This window comes from Strix aluco, chromosome 4 (assembly GCF_031877795.1).
Source record: "Strix aluco isolate bStrAlu1 chromosome 4, bStrAlu1.hap1, whole genome shotgun sequence".
Classification (NCBI taxonomy): Eukaryota; Metazoa; Chordata; class Aves; order Strigiformes; family Strigidae; genus Strix; species Strix aluco.
Genome location: NC_133934.1, coordinates 128,848,097 through 128,873,403, shown reverse-complemented (window position 1 = coordinate 128,873,403; position 25,307 = coordinate 128,848,097). Strand labels below are relative to the sequence as shown.

The window sequence follows — 25,307 nt, the reverse complement described above, 5'->3', positions numbered from 1 at the left end:
ACTCTGAATCACCATATGGAAAAGAGACATAGATTCCACCTGGCTTTAGAGTCATGGAAAGGAGCTATTATGAAATGGGGAAAAGGAATTTCTGAATGAGCAGCTTGAGGATTGACGTAATTGCAAGGCGCCGGGAGAGACCCGACAGGAAGGAGGAGTCAGGTTAGAAAATGAGTAAAAACAAGAGTGTGTTTAGGAAAGCTTAGCTCTCCTTCCTTTCCTTTCTGGCCAGATGATGTTTTGCCATTACCACGTACAACTTCCTTCAAAGCAAATAACTAATTTATGCCAGAAAGACCAATTAAGATAATTGATTTCCAGTAATGCGCAGCCATTTTATAAAATAATCTGGCTCTCCAATGCGGCAGATAATCTAATAAACAGAACGTGGAAGTTTCATCACATGGAAATAAACATGAAAAATAGTTTTGCCTGCAGATGGCAGAGATAACAGGGCTGAAATTAGTTCACACACCTGCTTAATATAATGCCTTTTCTCCTGATATCTCCAGTGATGGGTAATCAACACATCCTGCTCGTAATACTTTGTATTTTACCCGTGTGGTACAAACAGTCTGGCTTTCCTGGTGCTCAGGTGATGGAAACCATGGCCGCTTTGGACTGTTACCCGTGTCTGGAGACATTCTCCCAAAATTTATAAATACCTGCTAAAAAAATAAATATGTTCCTTACAGATTCTGATGTTTTGAAGGGACAACACAATCTCTGCTCCTCTGCACTGGTTGTCGCTCTTTCCAGCAACTGAACTGGAGGGAGAGGAAAACCTGGGAGATCCCATCCAGGCACCAACAGCAGCAGGAATCTGGCACCAACTGTAGCAGGATGGGACAGTCTCCTCTGTCCCCTGTCACAGTGCTCGGATCCTTGACCAGGACTGGCAGTCCATTCAGCTGGCTGAACTGGGGCACCCCTGCTGCCTTTCCCTCTGCGTGAAGCCCACAGACAGCAGGGTTTGTGCCCACCTCGGTACCCAGCTGGGTGCTCTGGCTTCAGCTCCCATTTCTGCTCATGTGGGATGAGTAAAATGCTGGTGCCCTTCACCCTCGGAGGTGGGACTCGTCTGGGCTGGGGAGGTGGCACAGCTATTTCACCTAGGTTGGCTAGAGTCAGAAATGTTTAGATTTAATTTGATTTACAGATTTTTTCCTGCTTCTGCCACGAGTCACGTCCTATACAAGGATGTCTCCACTGTCTTTTCTGTGCAGCTGTAAAAAGAAAAAAAGTTTTGACTCAGCTGAGCAGGGTGTTGGGAAACACCGTGGGAGAGGAGGTATTTCCTATCGTGGACTTTATGTGGCACTTTTAGCGTGGCAGAGCTTAAAAAGAGCCCACAGGCCTGTGGCCCTTTATTACTTGTCCATACTTACGTGCTGGGAAGATCTTAATGCTGGAAGTGGTGTTTGGTGTGTGCAGCAAGAGGACTGACTGCTCTCAGAGGCCTTCATTTTTCAAGTTATTTGGTGATGTGTGGCTGGATCCTGGGTCCGTGTATTTGAAATGGGAAGGTTTTTTTTCCTGGAGGTCCCTAAGCAGTGACACGGGGCAGGGGCTGGTGTTTGAAGGGAGTTTGGTGCTGCTGGTCCCCGGCTGCTGTAGTCTGGTGGAGAATCTAGCTTTTCAGAGTGTTTGGGACTTTTGTTTTGCTAAAAAACCTCCAAGCATTGGGAAGAAAAGATCTTTGTCTTTCAACTGTGAGCAAAGAAAGCTTGTAGTATATGTCCGAGAGCCACCAGAAATCCCCTAGCAACCAGGCTTAATGATCCTGATATTTTGTTGCAGGATCATAGGAAATCAGAAACTCGTACAAAAGCACTGCTGTTACTTAAAATACAAAGTTGCTTCTGGAAGCTTCTTTATAAAGAGGCCCACAATGGGCAAACCCTATTCCTCTTGGTATTTATAGCTTGCCTTTTAGCATGTGCACACATAGTCCTTGTGCTTTCAAAGACGTGGACTGGCTGAAAACTGATTTCCCGAGGTCAGGGTCTGAAACAGAGACTGGGGAGATTTAACTTGAGGCTACTGTGTTTGGAAAGTTGCAGCCTGAGCCAACAAACCGAGAAGTTTTTGTAGAAATGTGGGGGAACTTTCCATCACACGCTTCCTTCCCTGCTGGCGAGGAGATGTCACGTGGCTGTAGGTGAGCTGACTGGCATAATTAATCACTTTCGGTATCTCTTCCCTGTGCTGGGAAGTTTGGAGACAACGAAAGGAAAATTACTGGAGCTGGCCTGTTCTTTGCAAACCCCAGAGCTGTCTGTGGATGACAGGCCTTAAAACGCATCCTTCCCCTGTATCGTGGCAGGTACACAGAGCAGCCCAAACGGACCGTGAGGCCGTTAAAAGCTGTAAAAAGCTGTAATCATCTCGGCTGCGCTGGCCTGGAGGATCACACGGGCGATACGAATCTGTCTGGCACGCTGCCATTGCCAAGTGTGGCCGCAGTGACCGAACGCTGGGTCCCTGCCCGGCCCCTCCAAAGGCTCCCGTGGCAGCGTCGTGCTTGTCCCTTCTCCCCGGTCCCGGCGCGGAGGTGAGACCCTCTTGTAAAGCTGTATGAACTCTACACAGCCTGGGCAGCGCTCGCCTCTGCGCCGGGGAGCAGCTCCGCAGGGAACCTTGCCCTTTAGAAGTGAGAGAGTGAGCAGTGCCTGTGCTTTACGTCTGCTTTCCACTTGGGAGTGAAGAGGTGGCTTTTATCAGGATGGGCATGTGTCTTTGTGGCCTGGTTCCTGCTGGGGCTGTCTCGGGGGAGGCCGTTGATGAGGTTGATGGCAGAAGCAGCAGATTACGCTTCGAGCGTTCGTGCAGTCTGCAGATGGAGCAGGACTCTGCTGTTGCTACAGAAACAGCCCTCACACAGGATGCGTAAAGGCGGTGTCCTTTGATAGAAACATGAGGTACTTAGACACCTCAGCATGAATGCTGCGTCTGTTTTTGAGAGAGCCTTCGGGAAGGACCTGGTGGTCCAGAGGAGAGGAGTCAGATGCCTAGATGATGTGAGCAGCAAGGGGTGACTGTGGGGCTTGGACCTTTCTTGTCTAGTCAAGAGAAGGCTAAGGGAGGTGTTATGGCCTGTGTTAAGGCTAAATGGAGGTGTTATGGCAGTCTTTGTGCATGGAAGAAGTTGTTGCAGGTAAGAAGAGAGTGATCTAGATGTTCTCCATGTCAACTCTTGTAGGACAAAAAGTAATGGGTGTGTTTTGTCAAGGGAGATTCTGGCAGGGAACTCTCTGCCTGCCGGGAGCACGTGGACAGGTGGCCCCAAAGTAGCCTAGAGTCTGCATGGAGATGTCTGAGGACAGGTTTGACAGACATCTGCTCTGAACGATGCTGTTCTAGGATGGATATTTGGGCTAGCTGACCTGTTACCACCCTGTCCAGCCCTGCTGTCTGTGATTCTGCGCTTTGCAGAAGAAGGACCTTAACAGCTCTATTTTTTTTGTTTTACTTGTTTACGCAGGTAGTTTTGCAGAGAAGACTTACGAGTGGAGCTCAGAGGAGGAGGAGTCCGTGAGGAAGGCAGGACCAGTGCAAGTCCTCATTGTCAAAGATGACCATTCCTTTGAACTGGATGAAGCCGCACTGAACCGCATCCTCCTCTCAGAGGCTGTCAGAGATAAAGAGGTTGTGGCTGTGTCCGTTGCTGGAGCTTTTAGAAAAGGAAAATCATTCCTGATGGACTTCATGCTGCGGTACATGTACAATAAGGTATGGCTCCAGCTCAGGTGGCTCTTCCCAGGGGTAGGCTGCTGCTGCTCCTTGCTCCCATGTACCACCCAGGGATGAGCTCTAGGCTTGGTGCTCTAAGAATGCTCAAGCCTCTCATTAGCATGGGCTTCCTAAAATAAAATAGAGAATAGAGAAGAAAATAGAGAAGATCCTTCTAGAGCCCTGTGCACCAGTGGGTCTCTGGTGGACTCCTGACTTTGGAGCAGAGATGTTCACATTTTCTGCCCTGTAGAAAACCTCTCTTATAGGGGCCGCCCCCCTCCAGCACTGGGGTGGAGGCCGCACAGAGGAAAAATGTAAACCCAAAGTGAGGTGAGAACTCCAGCAACAACTTCTGTTCCTACCCGCAGGAAGCAGTGGACTGGGTTGGAGATTACAACGAGCCTCTGACTGGTTTCTCCTGGAGGGGAGGGTCTGAGCGGGAGACGACTGGAATCCAGATATGGAGCGAGGTTTTCCTGGTGGACAAGCCTGATGGTAAAAAGGTGTGTGCTTCTCTGTTGCATAGCTGTCTGTTGCTGGTCAGCTCATTTTTTCTTTCCCAGCTTTTGTAAGACTGTCTTGCCTTGTCTTAGGTGACCCAAATGCCTGTGCAAGTTTAGAGAAGGTTTTCAATACCATATTCCTAATTTAGCATGAATGGGTTTAATGTAATGAGTTGATATGATGTCTAGGTGTCCCTGATATGATGTCTTGGTGTCCCTCTTAACTCTGGGCATCCCAGAGTTTATTTCTCTGCTATTTGCAGGAATCTTGAATCTGAGGTCCTTGCTAACTACTCCTCTTTCCTAGAGCAATAGCGGTAAGGTGGAGTGTCTTCATTCAGGGTGATAAAATACAATGCAAACTGGATTTTGGGGCATCCTGCAAATTCAACTTAGAGCCAGGAATATTTGTATTCACCTCCTCTTTAATGAAGAGCCCAGCACCGGAGTGGCCCTGAATTATTCATGGTGTGATTTCTGATTCTGGCTGAATGTGTTTTGGGTTAAGGAGCTGTGATATGCTGCCATGTTTGGTTTCTGTGATGTGAAGCTAATGCAGACTTGGGAAGAGACCCATCTGCACTGATAGCAAGTATTTGAGGAGCAAAGCAGTCCCCTCCCCTCATTTTGCTGCCTGCTGGAGTCATTGTGCCATCAGGAGTGACTGGGGATGCTCTTTTCCTTTGTCCTCCACCAGTTCCAAGTCAGAGGCAGGAGCAGTGAGATTCCCAGCACAATAATGCAGCTGACGTTCACCCCCAAACCCCTTTGGCATTTGAGAGTGGTTTTGCTTGGATGCAGATGCTGCATGGTTGCAGCCAAGGTGACGTGGAGCTTTCTGCCTCTCAGGTTGCGGTGTTGCTGATGGACACGCAGGGGACCTTTGACAGCCAGTCCACCCTGCGGGATTCGGCCACCGTGTTTGCCCTTAGCACAATGATCAGCTCGATACAGGTAAGAAGGGGGACGTCTCCAGGAGTCACTTCCTAAAAGACAATGACAAAAACCCAGTAGCTTGGCACCAGGCTAACGCAGCAGCTAGGCAGGGCCTTTGGTGGGAGAGAAAGGCCAGTGTGTTTGCTGCACTGAGTGCAGGGTTCACACATGCCTCCATCATCACAGGGAACAGTCTCTTCGCCTCATCTCACCCCAAGAGCAGGAGCAGCAGCTGCTGCACCCCTTTGCTTTCAGCTACCAAAGAGGAAAGGACCTTGGTCTGGGGAACTGGGTGTGCTTTTGTCTCGGCGCCGCTGGAGAAACCTCTGGGCTGGAGGTTTTCACACACCAGTGTTGCAGATGATAGTATTAACATGGTAATGATTTAACAGGAAATCTAGATTTATTAACAACTAACAGCACTTGATCATTACCAAATAATTCAGAAAATGTTATAAAAAATAGCGACTTGTTTACAGATTCTAAGATGACAAGATTCACACTAATTTACTTTATGGTATCTTAAATCTATACCTATGTACATGCGCATACACAAACACAGAACGTACAAACACACACAGAGACAAAATTATTTGGATCCAGTAGAATGAAGTATGTACCCACACACACCAGTAAGCAGAGAAAGAGTGGGTGAAAGAAGCTAGCTCAAAGTAAAATTTCCCTCCTCTCGAGTTTAGAGTACTCACAATGCCTTGGCATTCCTCAACGGGCGATAATTGAGACTCGAGGGGCTTGACTTCGCCCTGGCCTTCCGTCAGCTCTAGCAGTAGATGACACCTTAAGGGTTTTGATACCTGAGAGGCGTCCCAGCTCAGGGGAGATGCTGGTCATAGGCCTGCTGCAATCCAGGCGAGCTCAAAGGGTCTCCCTTGTGGTCACAATTTATAGGGTCCAAGGTAATTGACTTTTGTCAGATACCTTTTGCTCACGCCCAGCTCGAACAACAAAGTATTCTGGTGTCTTCCAGCAGTTGCACAAGAACTTGATGAATGTGCAACTCTGTTATTCTTCCCATTTGACCACATCCCAGGCACAGGTGTGCCAGGCCCTTGGGAGATGATGGGCTGTTATAACCCTTTGGAGCAATCAGGAGGGCAGGAGCCAGGCTCGTTAAGGGGGCATTAGCAGTCCTTATCTCCACAGATTGGTGTATAGCTCAGGGGAGGTGGATGGAATCACACCTAGCACCAAGCAGCCCAACGAGGAGGGGTGAGAATTACAACACCACAACCAGTAACCATGTAGCCTGCTTGGGCGTCCCTTCCTCCCATCCAGCCTTTGCTCTTGGAGGGCAGTGTGAAAGGGATGGAAGCTGTGTCTTGGTGCAGAGCTCAGCACATCATAAAAATGGGGAAAAAGGAACATTATTTGAACTAACAGGCTTCCAGGCTGGTGGATGGCAGCGCTTGATGCTCCTGTGCTGGAGTGTTTTGCTGTGCAGAGAGGAGCAGTGCCTGTCTGTCTGTCAGTGGGAGTCTGTCCAGCAGTACAGCTGTGCTTGGAGCCTGTCTTGTACCAGCACCATGGACCAGCTGGGACTTTGGCTGTGTCCCCATGATAATGTTGTAGGCTCTAACCACACTGACCCATGTATTGGCCCAAAGGACGGGCCATTCTGAGATGCTCAGAAGTTTTTGTTTTTAAATGCAGGTTTACAACTTGTCCCAGAATGTGCAGGAGGATGATCTGCAGCACTTACAGGTAAGACCCTTGTCCCTGCTGCTCCTCGTCACTGAGCTGCCTGGATTATGCTCTGTGCTTGCAAGCTGCATTGCTCTGGAAAGGCACTTTCACATTCGTAGCCACAAAATATTTTTCAGTTTCCCTGCTCTCATTTTGGTTCACGGACAGGGAGGAACGGTCATTTAGGTTGAAACCTGTCTCACCTACGCTCTTGTAGCATGGCTCCTGGGGGCCTGGGTCCTTTGGCAGGGCAGGCAGTGGGACACTTGCCAGGAAGGACTGTTCCTGTCTCTGGGGCATGTGTCTTCCTTGAGGCTGACAGCCTGTGGAGCTGGAAAGGGCCCACGCCTGTGCTGCAGCGAGTGGCTGGAGGGCACAGAGAGGCTGAAAGAGCCAAGGCTGGTAAGTCAGGAGGCAAAAGTGACTGAGAGGGGAGGTGGTGACTGTCTCCAGCTGTGTACGAGGCTGCTGCAATGTGGAGAGCATTAACTTTTCTTAAATCCACAGTGCAAGGACAAGTTGTCACGGGTGCTGCTGCAGTCAGAGAGAGTTAAGTTGACTTTCTAATGGTGAGGTTAGAGAAATACCAAACAGACTTGTGTAGGGCAGGTGTAGAGTACCCATCACAGCCCATCTCGGTGTGGAGCACCCGTCACAGGTCTGCCAGGAACAGTTTGGTTACAGCTCGCAGCCTGTGTGCCCTTCCATGGGATTATACTGGGGTTCCTCGGGGAGCAGAGACCCATCAGAGGCCAGGACTGATCCATGGGGCTGGAAACATGCAGTGACTTGCAGCAAGGGGGATAAAGTTCCTGGTAATAGGGAGGGAACCAGGGTAGTTACCCATGTCTTGGCTGTACTCCTGCTGCTGTGAGCATCCATCTGCTGCTCCCTGAGCAGGGGCAGTAAAAGTGCTCATCTGAAGGGACAGGGAAGCTGAAGGCAGAAGTTGCACTGTTCACACTGTAGGATGGGACCTTTGCATTGTTAGGAGAAGCCCAAAGAAGTTAGGAACTGGTTTATAAGCCTGGATATTGACAGCTGGTGCTGGCTCCATACAGATCACCCTAAGGGTAATTACTGTTGGAGACAAGCAACTAATGGGATTTTTGTGGCACAGGTGTCCTGACAATTTCCTGTTATTAGCTCTGGCTTTCTCTTCTGTTTAGGTGATTAATTGATTGATTTGTTAGGTAGGTTTTTCCAGGAGCTTAAGAAAAAGGAAAGAAAAACAAAAGTCCAGCTGGAAAAATCAGCATTTGAAGACTGTATCATTTCAGTCAGTAAATATTTTTAGCAATCATACCTTTTTAACACTGAACTTATCCAATGCAACTTTCACTTTGGATTTTAAGTCATTATTGTTTAACATGTTGACCTGTTTCTAGGCATCTGTGAAATACATTATTGTGCCTTCAGTTAGAAATTACAGTCCAAAGAGGCTGGAGAGCCTTCAAATCTTGGTAGTATGTTGATCTTACAGTCTTTGCACAGTGGGGGTTTGCAGGGAAAGGACTTATTTCTGAATTCTGCTTCTTACTGAGTGTTTAAAGAGAGCGGGGCTCCAGCAGTCCCCTGTAGCCCGTGAAGTTTCTGATTGGTATGAGAGCAACAGCAAGCAGCTGGCTTGAGCCATTTTTCACAGATTTAGCAGCCAAAGAGTCTAGGCTGAGATCTTTCACCTGAGGGCTCAGTATGGTTCTCCGTAACAGCTCTCTGTGCCTCTCAGATGTGAGCTGAAAGCACACAGCCAGCCAGTTTCTGCTCCAGCTCCTCAAATGGTGCTGTTAGCCCCGAGTCAACAACTGCCCCGTGCCGCGTGTGCCTGTGTGGCCCACAGTCCAGCCGTGCAGCCTGATGAGCTAACAGTCCTGTTGTTCTCTGCTTCTTTTTCCAGCTTTTCACCGAATACGGCCGGCTGGCCATGGAGGAGACATTCCTGAAACCTTTCCAGGTGAGTCCGAGGGTCCTGGCCAGCTGGTGGCCCGCTGGCCGGAGGTGGCTTGGCCCCGAGCCGGGTGGCTTCACCACGAGGTGTCACTGCAGTTTGCAGGACGGGAGGAGATGGGGATGCCTGGGGACTGGCTCAGCTGCACGGAGGAAAAGCTTTGTGCTCCCTTGCCTCCAAAGAGCCTTCCAAATACATCTGACATCCCTCTTTCTTTCCTCTCTGAACCCCTGCCATCCCCAGAGCTCTGCCCTGTCCTGCCAGATGTCCTGCCGGGCTTGGAAAGCAGGTTTTGCAGTGGGTTTGTCTACCCGGGGACTCTGCCCAGCCTTCACTCTGAGAGGCTTGAACCCGCTTGCCCTGGGAATCCCTGCTCCTGGCAAAATGAAAGGATGAGGATTAGATCAGAGCCCTTGTGAGTGACAGCAGAGCTGTGGGAAGGCTTGGTTTAAGTGGGGTTTTAACTTTAAATAAGTGACATCTGTTCACCCTGCTGCTTTCCAACCTGTGAAAAGCTGGCATTCAAAAAAAAAGGGAGAGTGTCGGGCAGACGCCAGCTTGCTCTGGACACCAGAGCTGTGAGCAGCTCTGGGGGTGGGAGGATATTTGGCTGTGACAGCCCCTTCCAGGAGGAGAGGGAATATGAGTGAAAAGGGACAAAGCTGAAGGTACCCGTGACATGGCTGAGGCAGCTCGCTAAAGCTCCAGTCCTTTAACAGATTGAGTCTTTGATGGGCTTTGATTATGGCTCCACTGAATCCTGGGAGGCTGGGAAGGTGGTTGAACAGGTTTCAAAGCTTTTGAGGGTCTGTGGGACCAGGTGTGAGCCAGGGAGAGGGCCTAAGGGGATAGAGGGAGCCATGCTGTGAGGTCCCCAGACGTTCCCAGGCCGCAGTGGAGCTGCAGGGCTCCTTGTGTGATCGGGGTGGTAAATTGAAGGAAAACACCTTCTGTGGGGCTCTGGCCTTACCCTGTACAAGTTGTTCCTTTAACCAGATGCTCTTTGGCACTCCCAATGGCTCGATCCAACTTCCAGCTGGCATCCCCAGTAGGTTAGGTGGTAGCTGGGTGGGGGTTTGTGAGCTTCCCAAAGTGGAAAACAGCAGAGAGCAGAACATGCTGTAAAAATGCAAATAGTGATGGGGAACAGGTTACAGCTATTTTACTTTTGCCTTCCAACCTAAAAACAGAACTGCTGTCCTCACCACCATCCTGGAAGGCCTAAGGGGTTTATAGGGTGTCTGTGGTCAGGAAGTGGAAATAAAATTAAAAGGTTAAAAAATACAAGAAACAGACAAATTGAGATTTTGGGGAGCTTTGAGGATATATCGGATGCTGTCATGGGCAGATGACTGATAAACGATGTTAGAAAGCTGCCAGTAGAAACATACTACTTGTAGTAGCAAGAGCTAGGAGAAAATTGTAACGTAGTACTGAGAAAAGCCAGACATTAAATAAATATTTCTGTTCCTTATTTAAAAACTATCAGGATAATGTAGCCAAATATTTCAGTGAAAGTGAAATACTTTCTACTCCATCAGTAAGGGGGAGGCTGTAAGGGGAAACTTTTAAATATGCTTAAATCATTAGGACTGGATAATAGACCCTGATTTTACCAAAAGCTGTAATTGCTGTCAAGTCTCACAGTTTTGTGGATAGCAAGTCTTGTCAAACAATCCCGTTATCAATTTTTAAAAGACTGTGAGTTTGTTTGATAAAGGTAACTATCGCCATGATATGTTGCTTTCTGTAAGCCTTATCTCCCTATGATGCAGATTAAAAGCAAGTGAACAACATACCAAATCTGCATTGTCTGGTTTAATCCATTGTAAATGGATTAAAAACTCATTAACTGATAGATGAACTAATTTTAATTGGGAATCATCATCCTTCAGAAGTGTTTCCTTGGGGCTCCCCCTCAAGGTCTCTCTGATTCACTGTCATCTTCATTAATGATCTGGGGAAAAATACCAAACAACTGGAGGTAGCCTTGTGGATGTGCTGAAACTTGGTGGAAGGATCGATGGTGATGTGGCCAGGTGAGCAACGGAGATCCACAGGCAGAGTCACCTTCCACTAGCCCAGGTTGCCCAAAGCCCCGTCCAACCTGGCCTTGAACCCTTCCAGGGAGGGGGCAGCCACAGCTTCTCTGGGCAACCTGTGCCAGGGCCTCACCACCCTCACAGGGAAGAATTTCTTCCTTATATCTAATCTGATTCTCCCCTCTGTCAGTTTAAAACCCTTTTTCCAGCAGGGAGGACGAGGCAGTGTGCAGCTCAGTGAGTGTAGCTGAGGCTGGGCAAAGTCAGGCTAGCAACGAGGAGCACACTGTTAATGAGGGGGCAATATAATGGTTAGGGTGGCCTAACGAGAGATGCAGGGGCTTCTCTGGTAGCTGCAGGCTTTAAACTGAGACAGGTCTCTTTGCAGAAGAGAATCTACAGCTTGAGTTTCTTCTGGGTGAGGTTCCAGGCCTGTAAATCAAACAAGCTGAACCTCTTTTGTTATTAAAATGTACAAAGCTACAAAGGAGGCTTTGGAAGATGGCTCCTATAGGAAAATGCTGCCAAGCAGGGAGTGTAGAGAAAACATTGATAGCAAGGCAGTTGCATTGATCCTGCTGGAAGGGAAGAAATATTTGGCAGTGGAAAATGAACGTTTCCTCTCCACGGTGTGTCCTCGCTGAATCTGCCCCACGAGAACCTCACCAGACCCTGGTCCTGGTTGTGATGCCCTTGCAAAGGCTGTGTGTGGTGTCTGGCAGTTTGGGCCGAGGGTGGCTCTGAGGCATGGCAAAGACAGCATGTCTAGAACAATTTTCCTTAAGAAAAAAAGAAAATAATTACAGAGTCAAACAGTGCGAGGCATGCAGAATGTGTTTGTGGAAAAGTCCTAAACATGGACTTGTCCATCTCATGGTCTTAGAAAGAACAGAACGTCCTGAAACAGCTAACTGGGTGCAGTTGCTGTGGCTTGTCATGCAGCTAGGAATGACCAACTCGCTCTTCTCTCTTTTTTATTTTTTCCTTTCCTGATGTTTTATGGAAGAGGAATAAGGAGGGGAAATATTTTTCTCTCCCTCCATTATATCTTTGTTCTAAACATAGACAATTTTTAGGGAAATTCCAATGAAATGGATTCCACTTGCTGACCTGCTTATTCATGTGCCTGAGAGGAACCCTGGCAGCCCTGCCAGGCCCTCCTGGGCTTCAGCATTCAGGCCTTCCCCCTCCAAACTGTGTATTTGTTACATGGGATGTAGGTCCCTTGCACAGATGAGACACTGGAGATGGGATTTTTTCTGAAAACATTTTTTTTCTAAAGATTAAAAGTTGACTGTACTGGTATTTATTTATTTATTGCATAGGAACTTTGAATGCCTCAATAAAGATTACAAAAGCCAGTGATTTCTTATTCACCCTCGTTATCCTGCATCTGCTTCTCATTAAAAGTCTGTCTGGAAGGCTGCCCAGTGAAAAATGCTGAAAAAATGAGCCTGTAAAATTCCCATAGGATGGAACTAAATGTGGCTGGAATTAGGGAGCTCATTGCCTTTTGTCCTGGTTAGCAAAAATCTCTTGTTTTGCAGTTTAACTGACTGACGCTATTCTTCAAGCTAGGGAATCAAACTGCCACCCAGCAAACAGTCGTACAGCAGTCCTGGGTCTCCTCCCTCCTTCCCCTTGTAGGACACAGCCACCCGTGCAGCGAGTCTGCATGGTCTCAGCACTGGGGTGGCCTTGCACAGAGAGGTGTTTCCACCAGTAAAGGTGTGAGATGCTGCTGGAGCTGGGCAGAGACTCAGGGCTGGGTCTTGTTGTGGCACAAAGATGGGGGCGAGGGTGCTGTGGGGGGTTCTGCCACTGCTGCGGGCTCTGAGCAGGGGAAGGAGGCCCTGAACTCCCTTGTGAACCCCTTTTTGATAAGGTACAGCAGAGTTATATGTGTCATGTAGCCAGTCCTGGTCCTGCGATTAGCAGCAAACAGAGCGATGCCCTTGAGAGGTGAGTTTTTCCGAGCTGGAGCAGCTGGTAACTTTGACTCAGTGGCACTGTATGGCACTGACCCTGTTGTGTTTGTCTCCTTTTTCTAGTCCCTTATATTCCTTGTTCGTGACTGGAGCTTCCCGTATGAGTTTTCCTACGGATCTGATGGTGGCGCAAGATTTCTGGAGAAGCGGCTGAAGGTGCGTTCTCTCTCATCTGGGTTCATTGAATGAGCAGTGCTAAGCCTGGGGGGCACTCTCATGGGTGACGGAGAGTGAAGAGGCAAATCTGCATAATACACTGCCATCACCTGCGAGGATTTTTTGGGCCCCTCACTCCAAGAAGGCCATTGAATGACTCGAGCGTGTCCAGAGAAGGGCAACGGAGCTGGGGCAGGGTCTGGAGCACAGGTCTGATGGGGAGCGGCTGAGGGAACTGGGGGGGTTTAGTCTGGAGAAGAGGAGGCTGAGGGGAGACCTCATCGCCCTCTACAACTGCCTGAAAGGAGGGTGCAGAGAGGGGGGATGAGTCTCTTGAGCCAAGGAACAAGCACCAGGACAAGAGGGAATGGCCTCAAGCTGCGCCAGGGCAGGGTCAGACTGGCTCTTAGGAAGTATTTCTTTGCAGAAGGGGTTGTTGGGCGTTGGAATGGGCTGCCCAGGGCAGGGGGGGAGTCCCCATCCCTGGAGGGGTTGAAGAGTCGGGTTGACCCAGCGCTGAGGGATCTGGTGGAGTTGGGAACGGTCAGTGTGAGGTTCATGGTTGGACTGGAGGATCTTCAAGGTCTTTTCCTACCGAGATGATTCTGTGATGAAGAGTGCACAGGACACAAGGGTGGGACCTTGATCTGGGGGACAACAGATGCCACAGAAAAGGCATTTTAGGAGACTGAATTTCCTTGCCCCGTTCAGTGGAGGGCTGAGGCTGCTTGTGCTAGGCCTGAGCCCAGGCTCCCTGGGGCTCTCTTGCTGGGAGCAGCTGGGAGAGGCGTTAGAGATGGGAGCCAGCAGATTCCCTAGAGACCAGGAACGATGTTTTAGTAATAGGTAGTTGTACAGTAAAACTGATAGGCGAGGGCTCCGCTGGGATTAATCAGGAAATGCATAGGCGATTTGATAGTCGAGAGACCTAATTAAAGGGAAGACAAGAATGGCCCTAGTGGGAAATCCCAAATGTTTTTGTATTCCAGTCATACACGGACGTGCACATTTTCCAAACGATAATAACATGCCCCAGGGCATGTGGTTGGAGATACGCTTGTTCCTTGGTTGCTGGAAGAGCCTTGTTTTTCTCTTCACGTGGCATATCTCTACGGGGTGTCCTTCTCTGTTGCTTTTCTCACTTTAAGCAGCCACAGTGTGGAGTACTCCATGCTCCTGCCAGCACTGCTGGCCCAGTGTTACGGGTGCCCCCATCAGAAGGAAACCCTCTGACCCCAAACCGGTCTCTTGCAGGTCTCGGGAAATCAGCACGAAGAGCTGCAGAACGTCAGAAAGCACATCCATTCCTGCTTCACCAAAATCTCCTGCTTCCTCTTACCCCACCCGGGCCTGAAAGTTGCCACCAACCCTAATTTCGATGGAAAACTGAAAGGTATGAAGGCAAAGGTCTGGTTTTTAAGCAGATACTTTAGATGCCCTGGTGGATTGTCCCGCTGGTTCCTAAAACCTCTACAAGTATTTTCTATGCTCAAACTTCTGGGAGAGGAGCTGGATCCTCCTCCCAACACATGTTCAGCTCATTCTTCCGAGTCCAGCAGCTGCCCATTCATTGCCAGGTGCTTTTAACTTGGGACAGAGGTGGAGGCTGAAAAGGTGTGGGAGGCCAAAAGGTCTCAGAGCCACTGGCAATAAGCATTTTCAGGACAGATGATGGAGAGGCAGGGCTGAGATAGGGAGTTTATGGACACGGTGTTAAGCCTGCAATTAACTCCTGTTCCTCACTGGCAATTCAGCCCAGATGCAGAGCGGTGCAGACTGGTTGCTGCAAGGCAGACTGGTGCTTGTGGAGGATGGAAGGCCGGTTATGTGTGCTCTCAAGGAAACTTTATTTCACTTTGAAAAGCTTTCCAAGGAATATTTAATCTTCCTGACTTATCTGATCAGTGGTTTCCCAACAGGGCAGACTTAGTTCAACAGGTAAAAAAAAAAAAAAAGAGAGGAAGGAAAAAAAGCCGTGGTAAGATTCTCCACCTTGAAAGGAGCCACATGCTGTGGAATTTTTCAGTTGCTTGCTGTGAACCAACTGCTTACCAGCATCTCTGATTACAGGCTGCTTGCAATCTTAGCAATAGAGAAAGTAGCCCATTAGTCACTTGAAATAAATTAGCAGACAGAAGGAGGTTACTTTTTCTTTGGTTTTATCTGGCTGGTGATCAGACTTGTTCTGGCACTCCATGCTAACCAGCAAGCAGGACAGCGAGGCGAGGGGGGAGGCACCCTGATGGAAACTGAGCTGATCTCTGCTAGCTCCCCCCTTAATTTTGGGTGCTGAGTAGTATTGAACAAGTGGTATGTCCAGAACTGGCACAGGAGTTGTCAGTGGCTTCTTGACACCATTTTTCTTTTTCCCTCAGAGCCGTACACAGCTTTTTGTGCTCTGATGGAAGAAATGTGGGGAAACGTCCCCTCTCTCCTTACCTTCCAAATGCCTGGATGCTGGATTGTTTTTTCTGTCTCTGGCCTTGTACAGTTTAATTTAAATGGCAATAAATATGTGTGGGACACTATGAAGCTGTAAGAATGCCTGTTAGTAGATGAGTCTGCCTCTGTTAAAGTGACACAAGCAGCCCATGGGCCCCAGCTCTGTGCTTTGGCAAAGGGGACAGGCTGGTAGGAGCAACGACTGTGCCTGTTCCTGGTACCTGCACCGAGGGGTGTCTGACGGTGCAGTCTAAATGCACAGTCACTTGCTGGAGTCCTTAGTGTACCTGTACCAAGTGCCTAATGGTTTGCAAAAGCTTTAAAATGCTTTGCAATGAGAATTTTGTGTATGGATTCATAGACAACTAAGAACTCAGCACAAAAAGTCTTATCTGCTGGCTCAGGAGATGGCAGAGATGAGAACCAGAGAGCCCTGGCAGAAGATTTCCACTACGGGTGCCATGGAGCAGAGCAGAGGGAAGACACAACACGTGTCTGTGCCCTGTAGGCTCAAGGTCATGATTTGCAAATTGTGTATGTGTCTAGGCAAGAAGATGCCGCGCTCTGGCTATCAGCACTGCGTGCACATTACCGGTGTCATCAGCAAGAGCAGGGTTGTTTGTTTTTTTTTTTTTCCCATGCAGTCACATTTGTGTTTGCACAAGTATTTTTGAGACCATGAGGCTGGTTTGTGGCTATATGCACAGCTGTATATTCTGCCCACGGGTTAAGGAACTACTTAATTGGGGCCACGATCATTTCTGAGTGCTCACATCACTAAAATTACAGGGTGTCTGAGCCTCTGGCTTGACTCTCCCGCTCTTGTTTCATGTTAGTGCACACTGAAGCACAAGTCTGACGTTGGGCTGGTGCTGATGACACTGGGTTTTGTTTCCAGAAATAGACGATGAGTTCATCAAGAACTTGAAGATTTTGATTCCTTGGCTTCTTAGTCCCGAGAGCCTGGATGTTAAGGAGATCAATGGAAACCATATCACCTGTCGAGGCCTTGTGGAGTATTTTAAGGTATTGGCTTATTTAAGAGAAATTTGGCTTATTAATCTGGGGCACGCTTGCACTTTTGCTGTAATTAAACAGGAAAGCAGCAGCAGGCAAGCCAGCTGGAGGAAATGTTGTTGGTCTGGCTAATAGTGCTGGCTCCCATTGCTGCAGAAAGCAAACACCTCGCAGTTGTGTATTTGGCCACGCACTAAGCACAAGAAGTGGGCAGGGCTGTTTTCCCCCCCCCTCCCCAGAGAACTGGGGACCAGGGGGAGGTAGACTGAGGGCCGTATTCCCATTGCCTTTGGAAAAAGCTTATTTTTGTTGTCATGACTACTGGGACATTTTCATGCAAGACATCAGTGAGTAATTCTCACCACCTACTCTCCAGGGCTACCTGACTCTGGCTCCTTCTCCTTCAGTGAAGGATGGAGGTAGGTGCAAATCTGATGGTAGAGATATTTAGTGTAAGTGGTGGAGCAAGAGCCTTGAGTGACTGACCCAGGCCACCCAAGGAGTCGACCTCGAGCCATGTTACGTAGCATTTTCTGACAGAGCATCCCCTGCCAAAGCCATCTTGTGCCAGGAATGTCCTCCTCTTCTGTGCTTTTAACATCCTGTTAAAGCTGTGTCTGGAACTGGGTGGGGGTGTTTGCGTGTTGCTCATGTATGCCGAATTCAATGTGATTTCATTTTCTGTGCACTATTTTGCAGGCATACATAAAGATCTACCAAGGGGAAGAATTGCCACACCCCAAGTCGATGCTGCAGGTATGTGAGTGTGAGCTGGTGGGCATTCACGCGCTGTAATTGCCATTGATTTCCAGTTAATTGTCAGAGATGTCCAGCTAGTGGAGCACATTGGGTCTTCTGTGATTTTATTCCAAACGCCTTAGTGTAACAACCCAAGAAACAGCCCTTTTGGAATGATTTGGCACGGCTCACGCACCTCGGCCGGACTGTGGTGCTGGAATTATTCCCCTGCAGGTAAACAGCATCGGAGGTGACCCGGCCCCGCACGCGGGCAGCAGCTGCTGGGCTGCAGCTCTGCTCTCGGAGCCAGGCGGCTTTGCGGGAGGTTGCAGCTGTAGCTGTTTACATATGACTGAGCCTTTTATCTGCTTTCTTGCTGTTTCCCACAGCCAAAGCCAAAGTTTTAAGTTGCGCTGGCTTGGAGGGTAGGAATCCTCTCTTCATGCAGGCTTTTGTCTGGGGGGACTGAGGAGACTGGACTTGTAAATACGGGATGATCTTAGGCTGGGGAGAGCACACTTGGCTAAGAAAGACAAGGGAGCTGTTTAATTCTGTATGTGTGCACCAGGGTGCAGTGAACATGTGAACCATGGGTACCCAGGCAGCCAGTGGCCACTACTCTCTGCAATTACACTTCTTAACCCCATCTTGTATCCTGGCTCGTATCAGCACTAGCGTGGCCAGCAGGGACAGGGAAGGGATCTTACCCCTGGACTCGGCACTGGTGAGGCCTCACCTCGATTTCTGGGTTCAGTTTTGGGCCTCTCACTCCAAAAAGGCCATTGAATGACTCGAGTGTGTCCAGAGAAGGGCAACGGAGCTGGTGCAGGGTCTGGAGCACAGGTCTGATGGGGAGCGGCTGAGGGAACTGGGGGGGTTTAGTCTGGAGAAGAGGAGGCTGAGGGGAGACCTCATGGCCCTCTACAACTCCCTGAGAGGAGGGTGCAGAGAGGGGGGATGAGTCTCTTGACCCAAGGAACAAGCGACAGCACAAGAGGGAATGGCCTCAAGCTGCGCCAGGGCAGGGTCAGACTGGCTCTTAGGAAGTATTTCTTTGCAGAAGGGGTTGTTGGGCGTTGGAATGGGCTGCCCAGGGCAGGGGGGGAGTCCCCATCCCTGGAGGGGTTGAAGAGTCGGGTTGACCCAGCGCTGAGGGATCTGGTGGAGTTGGGAACGGTCAGTGTGAGGTTCATGGTTGGACTGGAGGATCTTCAAGGGCTTTTCCAACCGAGATGATCCTGTGATTCTGTGATTCTTTCTGCTGCTAAACTTTGCGTCCCTTTTGCCCTTCTTGCAGGCCACAGCAGAAGCCAACAATTTAGCAGCAGTTGCCACTGCCAAAGACACCTACAGCAGGAGAATGGAAGAGGTAGGTGGTGCTGAGCACGTCATTTCACAGCGCTTGTGTCTCCTGGCTCTCCTGTCCTCGCAGGGAAACCTCCCCACCTGGGTTCCTGATAGAAAACATTCTGCGTGGGCTTGGCCAGGACTGGTTACGGTGCTGCACGTTCAGCATCCCAAAGGAGGTCTCTCCTGTGTTCGTGGTGGAAAAGGGGCTTTCTGGCAGGCTGGAGGAGAGCAGTGCCTGCTCAGGGTATGGCAGGACAGGGAAGGTGACTGACAAATGCTCACTGTTTCATCCCATGGCAGCTTTTTGCAGACCACGTGGCCTCTGCTGAATTTGCATCCTCTTCCCAGCATTCCCTGGCATGGATGGATGCAACCCCAAAATGTGATGTAGTGGGGTGGCAGCACCGCTTGACCATGCAACCCCTGCTATGGCTGGTGCTAATTAGGGGCTCAAGTCATTATAACTGGCTTTTCACCCATGCCCTGCCCTGTCAGCCCATCTCTCAGTTCTGGTGAGGGGATGGTTGTGATGTTTTAAGATGAAGCTCAGACTCCAGCCACTTCCAGGCCCCCACTCCGTTCATCAGTATTGGAGATCGCTGCTTATTGGCAGCAAAAAGCTACAGAGCTGCGTGGCCGAACTGTCCGTGGACCACCCTGGGCCTTAAAACTAACATGTCCATACCCCAAAGTGGAAGGAAAATGCTGTGGAGTTTCCAGCATGAGAAAATAATGGTGTTCAGGGTCCTGCTGGTCAGCGTAGCTCAGCTGTTGGTGTTACCTGAGATCCTGGTTTGGGCTGTGAGCGAATTGAGCAGGGGAGCTGTGGGATGCAGCTTCCCAGTGCAGACACCCGCTGCCCCATTTTAACCCCCAGATGGACAGCGCAGTCGTGGAGGTTTTCCTGCGGGATGTCCGTGCCAACCAGGAACCTGTAGAGCCCCAATTCCAGTGGTTTGCATGGCCCAGCACAGGAGCTGTGGGTGCTGAGGTTTCTGGAGTGATTGTGCTGTGTTTTCCATGCAGGTCTGTGGTGGGGACAAGCCCTTCCTTGCACCTAGCGACCTCCAGACCAAACACATGGAGCTGAAAGAGGAAGCTGTGAAGCTGTTCCGCGGGGTGAAGAAGATGGGTGGGGAGGAGTTCAGCCGTCGCTACCTCCAGCAGCTGGAGAACGAGATAGATGAGCTCTACATCCAGTACATCAAGCACAACGACAGCAAGAACATCTTCCACGCTGCCCGCACCCCCGCCACACTCTTTGTGGTCATCTTCATCACTTACGTGATAGCTGGAGTGACCGGCTTCATTGGCTTGGACATCATAGCCAGTCTGTGCAACATGATCATGGGCTTGACACTTATCACACTGTGTACCTGGGCTTATATCAGATACTCTGGGGAGTACAGAGAACTGGGCGCAGTAATAGACCAAGTGGCCGCAGCGTTATGGGACCAGGTAGGATAAAGAGCTTTTGATTTAAAACAAACCAGAAAAAACAACCCCAAAACCAAAAATACCCCCGCCAAGTTCTTAAGCATTGAGTTTCCCAGGGCTTTTCCTTCCCTTTTGAAATGGTTTTTGCATTTTGGGTTGTTAGAGGCTCTGGCTGGGCAGATCCAGCTGCTTGTGCTGTGATCAGTGGGGGGAAGACCCATGCCTTGTCTTCTTCAGACAGCAGGACGATGAGTTTAAATCCATTCCTTAGACCTTCTAGATGGGGAAAGCAGGGACAGAGGAAATGGTTTCAGATCAGTTTGTGGAGTTGATTTTAAGGAGGAGACATCTTAGGGACCAGAGATGGGCCTGGGTGGGACTGCCCTGTGGTTGTAGCACAGGTAGGAGCTACGGGATGGGTTGGAGAGCAGGAGAGAACAGCAAGGCTGGAGCTGGGTGCCAACCCCCCCCCCTTCCCCTGCTCCAGCCTGGGCCTCTGAATCCTGCCCAGTGTGAAAGACAAGCTGTGTAGATCCGGGCTGGGGACGAGAAAACTCACAGCAAGCTGTTTCATTCTGCCTTTTCTTTCTTCTTGTCTTACCCATCACCAAATGCTAGTTTGTGGAGCCTCAGACCTTTGCCCAGGGTCCCCGGGGGGAGGTGTTCCCAGAGCCGGTGTGTGCGTGTCTGTATGTCAAAAAGAAAGACCCGTAGCTCTCCCCTGGTTCAGGACAGAGATTTTGGCTCTCTCCAGGTCTGCCAGAGACCGAGGCCCGGTCTCAGCTCTGCCAGTTTCGGCCCTGGGCCCCGCTTTCCCGTTACAGCCACAGCTGTGCTGGGTCAGTTGGTCTTGCAGGCTCTTTATTTTTTTTTTTTTCCAAACAACATGTGGAAGTCTTGGTTGGGCCCCAATGTCAAACAGGAACACCTCTAAAAATGGTCCTAGTGAGAAATCACCCTGCCACACCCTCCTGCATTGCTGTGCCCGGCCCTGGCAGGGTTATCTCACAGCCCATGGCCGCAGTATTTTTAACCCTCGGTCTTTCCTGTTTCCCCTTCTCCAGCGGCCCTTTCCCCTCCCCATTGCAGAACTGCCGGGGGAAGCCCAAACCCCCTTTGCCCCAGCCAGGGGAGCAGCCCACCGGAACGCAGCTGCGGGCCCATGTGCTGAAATAACATCTAAAGGGCTGCGATGGCCTCCTGCTTGTCCCGCAGCAGCGCCGGGGTGAGCTCCTTGTTTGCTCAGCCCTCAGAAGCCACCAGCTGCAGTCGTGGGTTTTAGTTTCTGTAGTGCTCCAAGGCAGAAAGGGCTGTTCTCCACAGCTTTACCTGCTCCTCCCCTGCTTTTTATCCACCAGCGAGGTTTGGATTGAGAGCAAGCATGTTTGCCTGCTTCCCCAAGAGCTGCAGCTGGAGCTGAATGTGCAGCTTTGGGAGGAAAAATTGAAGCATTTCTTATTCAATCCCTTCATTCCCGAGCTGGATAGCGGTGTTGCTCAGCTGAGCTGCCTTTAAAATAAGGTGGATGGAGAAGGCAGCCCATCGCCCGGCTCCCAGGCGGGTTCATCCTGGCTGCCCTGTCCTCTGCAGCCTGAGCAGCTGCAGCAAACCCTGCTGTGGTGCCGTCAGTGTCTGTGCAGTGGCTTTTTGCTCGGGGACACTTCCCGGCTGCCTTTGGGTGTATTTAAGCCTGTCCCAGTGCAGGAACCAGTGAGGGGTTTAAGCAAGAACAGGGATGCGGGAAGCCAGAGCTGCTGCCCGCTTGCAACTTGCCCCACTGGGGGAAAAATAAAAGAGGTTAAAGTGCCTGTAGCTGCTTGTTGGCACCCGGCTGGCCCCTGCGGCGTTCCAACCAGAGGGAGGGTTCTCCCGGGAAAGGAGCCGCGCAGACGGGTGGTACTGGCCCAGCGTGGCTGGCTGGCCAGCGTGGCTCGGTGCCCCGGTGGGGTCGAAGCCCCCGTGGCTCTGTCCTCCGGGAGCAGTGTCCCGTGGCGACGGGACCGGGTGGACGGAGCCGTGAGGGGTCCTGCAAGAGGGAGAGCCTGTGTGGGGCAAACCCCACTGGGAATACACAGCCACGGTGGCACCAGCAAGTGGCTGTGGCCAGAGGTGTGAGCACCGTGCGCTCCCATGGACGTGAGTGATACACAGAGATCCTTTTTTTTTTTTTTTTTTCTTTTTCCCCTTTCTCCCTTTTTTTTCTTCCCAATGCCTCTCCCCAGGGAAGCACTAATGAGGTAAGTGGCTCTTGTTCTCTGCATGACACCGCTCGGCTCCCGTGGGCTCCCAGGGAGAAGCATCTCTGACCCAGATGCATGTTTCAGCCGCGTCGCTGCCTTTGGGCTTGCGGAGGACGGGGAGCCACGAGGGCTCTGGGCAGCGGCGGCAGCCTGGCCCTGCACCGACCCGGGCTCGGGTCGTTCCCTGTGATCCACATGCCTGGGAAAGGGGGTTAAACATGGGCGCTGTGCTCCAGGCAGTGCTGGAAGCCAAGCGGGGCAGAGATTTGGGCAGGGAGGGTGTTTGTTCCAATGAGGATTTTCATCTTTTGCCCATCGGTTTGGTTCGGGGATTTTCCTCAGAGGTCAACCCAAAATACCAGTTTGTTTTGTAGCACCAAGCGTGCGGGCAGGGCCCCCTCCCCACCAGTCAAGCAGCCCCTGTACTTGGTGAGGCCTCTTTGTTGTGTTTTGGGCAAAAATCAGATTGAGTAAGCTGAACGCAGAGCCTGGGGGGGCACCTTTTAGCTCCCCAGCCCCTCTCACCCTGCTTGGCCAGGGAATTGCCCCAAGGGGAGCTGGTGTGGCCACGCAGAGAAGCCCGGGCAGCCCTCGGAGGCGGGGCTCGGTGTGGCCTCGCTTGCCCAGCAGTACAAGGCTGAGCTGCTTGCTGAGGGTGGCTGGAGCCTTGTTCAGGCAAAGCCTCATCAGCATCTCATTAAAACAAAAAAAGGCATCCGTACTAGTCTATTACTGTACACGAATGTTCATCCTGCGTTGTAGCCAGGTGCCTCAGTCCGGCTGTGACAAAAGCCAGCTCCATCTTTTAGTGTTGCCAAACCTGACAGCTTCAGCTGTCAGTGTCACCACACTTGTTAGCCACTGAGTTCTGGGAGGCGTGGCTCTCAAAAGAGGTACAGGTCCAAAAGGCTATTTAAAAAAAAAAAAAAGTTAAAAATCAACCCATTGTTTCCCCCAGCAGCCAGCCCAGGCTGGCCACTTGCTTGGGCTTGTGCAAGAGCAAGAGGCAGAACGTGGTCTTTGCTCTTGATGAGCTCTTGAACAAATCCTGCCAAGTCAAAGGCAGCACTGTGAGACTGATTTGGCGTTAAAAAAGCCTCAAATAGCACAAAATGCTGCGAGGTTGCTTATGTAGGATTTGAAGGTGTATTTTCAAGAAGGAAACCCAGAGAAGCTGCATGAAGTCTCCTCCGCTGCCCTCCCCGCCCATCGCCAACCCCTCACGGGCAAAACCCCGTCACCATTTCCTGGGGCCGGGTTGGTCTGCGGGCAGCGGCGCCTCAAACACCCCCGGAGGCTTCTCACCTCCCCACCCTCCTCCTTGCTGCTGCCTCCTCCTTGCCTGCTTCACGCCAGGAACGTGTCACCCTGGGAGCAGGCGGTTTCCTCCCCCTTGTCTGTGCCTTGCCACCCTGTCCTGGCTCACCAACAGGCTTCAGGTCCCACCTGGAGCTGGTGGGTTTTCAGTTGTTGGGTTTTCTTGGGTTTTATTCTTTATTTTTCCTACATCTTCATTTGAAATGGCGATGTCAGAGCCGTGATGGCCAGCTCCTCTGCATCCAGCCCCATCTGTGCCGGTGGCACTGGGTATGGGGGTCCCTGCCTGTTGCTGCCCCTCAGGAGGGCCATTAATCTGCAGAATTCTGGGCATTAATCTGAAAATTCTGCATTAATCTGCAGAAAAATGATGTAGGCAAACCAGGTAGCCATTACATAGCAAAGCCCTCCGTGTGATGCCAGCTGGATCTGCTCGGTGGTGAGAAACAAAATGCCGAGGATGCAGAAATTTAACCGCAGCGCGTGAAACCTGTTAGAAAAATATCCAACCCCTCATAAATCCCTTACTCATCCTCCAGGTAGGCCTTGATTTACTACAACTCAAAGTAGCTCCTCTTATAGCTGAGACATTTGAAAAATTAGCACACCGCTGAGCTTTATCCTTTTCCCTGTCCGACGTGTGAGACAATCAAGGGTTGGTGCACAAAACAAACCGCCCACCGTGGACGGGTTGATCCTGTCGCCGCTGCACGGCCCGTACGGGTCAGACACCCCGGGGCTGGGGCCAGAACCATCTTTTTTCCTCTTTTTTTTTTTCCCCCAGGCTTTGTACAAACTGTACAGCGCAGCCGCCACTCACAGACATTTGTACCACCACGCCTTCCCCGCACAGAAAGCGGAGCCCGCCGAGGGCTCGGAGAGGAAGACGGTGTAAACCGGGCGCGCTCCCGGCGATGCATGAAGGAGGCGCGGCCGCCTCACCCTCGGTTCAACACCCTCATCCTCGTACCCATCACAAGCTCCTGCCATGGAACAGGGAGAGTGGAGAACAAGTGACGTGTCCGGTGGTTCGGTGTGTTCGTTCAAACACGGTGTTTGACGGGAAGATGGCAGCATGTTTTTCGTTTTGTTAATATGTACATATTGGTGCTGCCGCAACGACAAAGTGCTTTTAATTTGTAACAGCCAGCCTACTTCCCAGCTAATTTATGAAGCCTTATTTTCCCCTTCTTAATTAGTTATGAAGTCACTGAAGAAATCATAATTTACATCATACAGCAACTAAAAATCTCCCAGACCTTAGCTTCTTCAAAAGCCAACTTCTTTTCAGATACTTGAACAAGTTATAACATGTAACCAAGTTTTTTCTTCAATTAACCATTTAATTACATAATTAAAAATGTATTAACTTGCTTTATCAGAAACTGTAAGGGCACTTCTGCTATGGTATGTTAACGATCTCGTAAGGACAGCCTACTTTTCTGTTTGTAACCGATGCACAAAGTATCACTTTGTATATGTATTGGAGAAAGTTTCACTGTATTTCTGTACATATATTCATTATAGTGCATAGAAAGTGTGTTCAACAGTTCTATTCTTTTATCGTCAGAACTATTAAAGTTTGCTTTCGGTTCCTAAGAAGTTGGTTCTACAGGAGGCAATTATTGACTAACGAGGTGAGAGCTTCTCTTCTTCATTTTTTCACATTCTTGGTTTCCTTTTGGCCTTCAGAATTGGTGTTTTAGTTGGTATTTTGAAAATACTCTGGGCTGTCTCCCACCCAGCTGTGACCT

At 50.2% G+C, this 25,307-nt stretch overlaps 1 protein-coding gene across 8 annotated transcripts in view; it reads left to right on the top strand.

Moving 5' to 3' along the window:
* Positions 1-25,155, top strand: part of ATL1 (atlastin GTPase 1) — a 33,201-nt gene extending 8,046 nt beyond the window's left edge. For 3 of the 8 annotated variants that reach the window (XM_074821163.1, XM_074821162.1, XM_074821166.1), the window contains exons 2-14: positions 3,485-3,732; positions 4,104-4,238; positions 5,088-5,192; positions 6,846-6,896; positions 8,776-8,832; positions 12,920-13,012; positions 14,267-14,405; positions 16,353-16,480; positions 17,171-17,227; positions 18,507-18,578; positions 19,586-20,017; positions 22,219-22,233; positions 24,338-25,155. In XM_074821163.1, the coding sequence (XP_074677264.1) occupies positions 3,485-3,732; positions 4,104-4,238; positions 5,088-5,192; positions 6,846-6,896; positions 8,776-8,832; positions 12,920-13,012; positions 14,267-14,405; positions 16,353-16,480; positions 17,171-17,227; positions 18,507-18,578; positions 19,586-20,017; positions 22,219-22,233; positions 24,338-24,448 (1,643 nt within the window). In that variant the 3' untranslated portion in view covers positions 24,449-25,155. The other 5 variants (XM_074821160.1, XM_074821165.1, XM_074821164.1 and 2 more) reach the window with 5 other exon arrangements.
* The last annotated feature ends 152 nt before the right edge of the window (positions 25,156-25,307 follow it).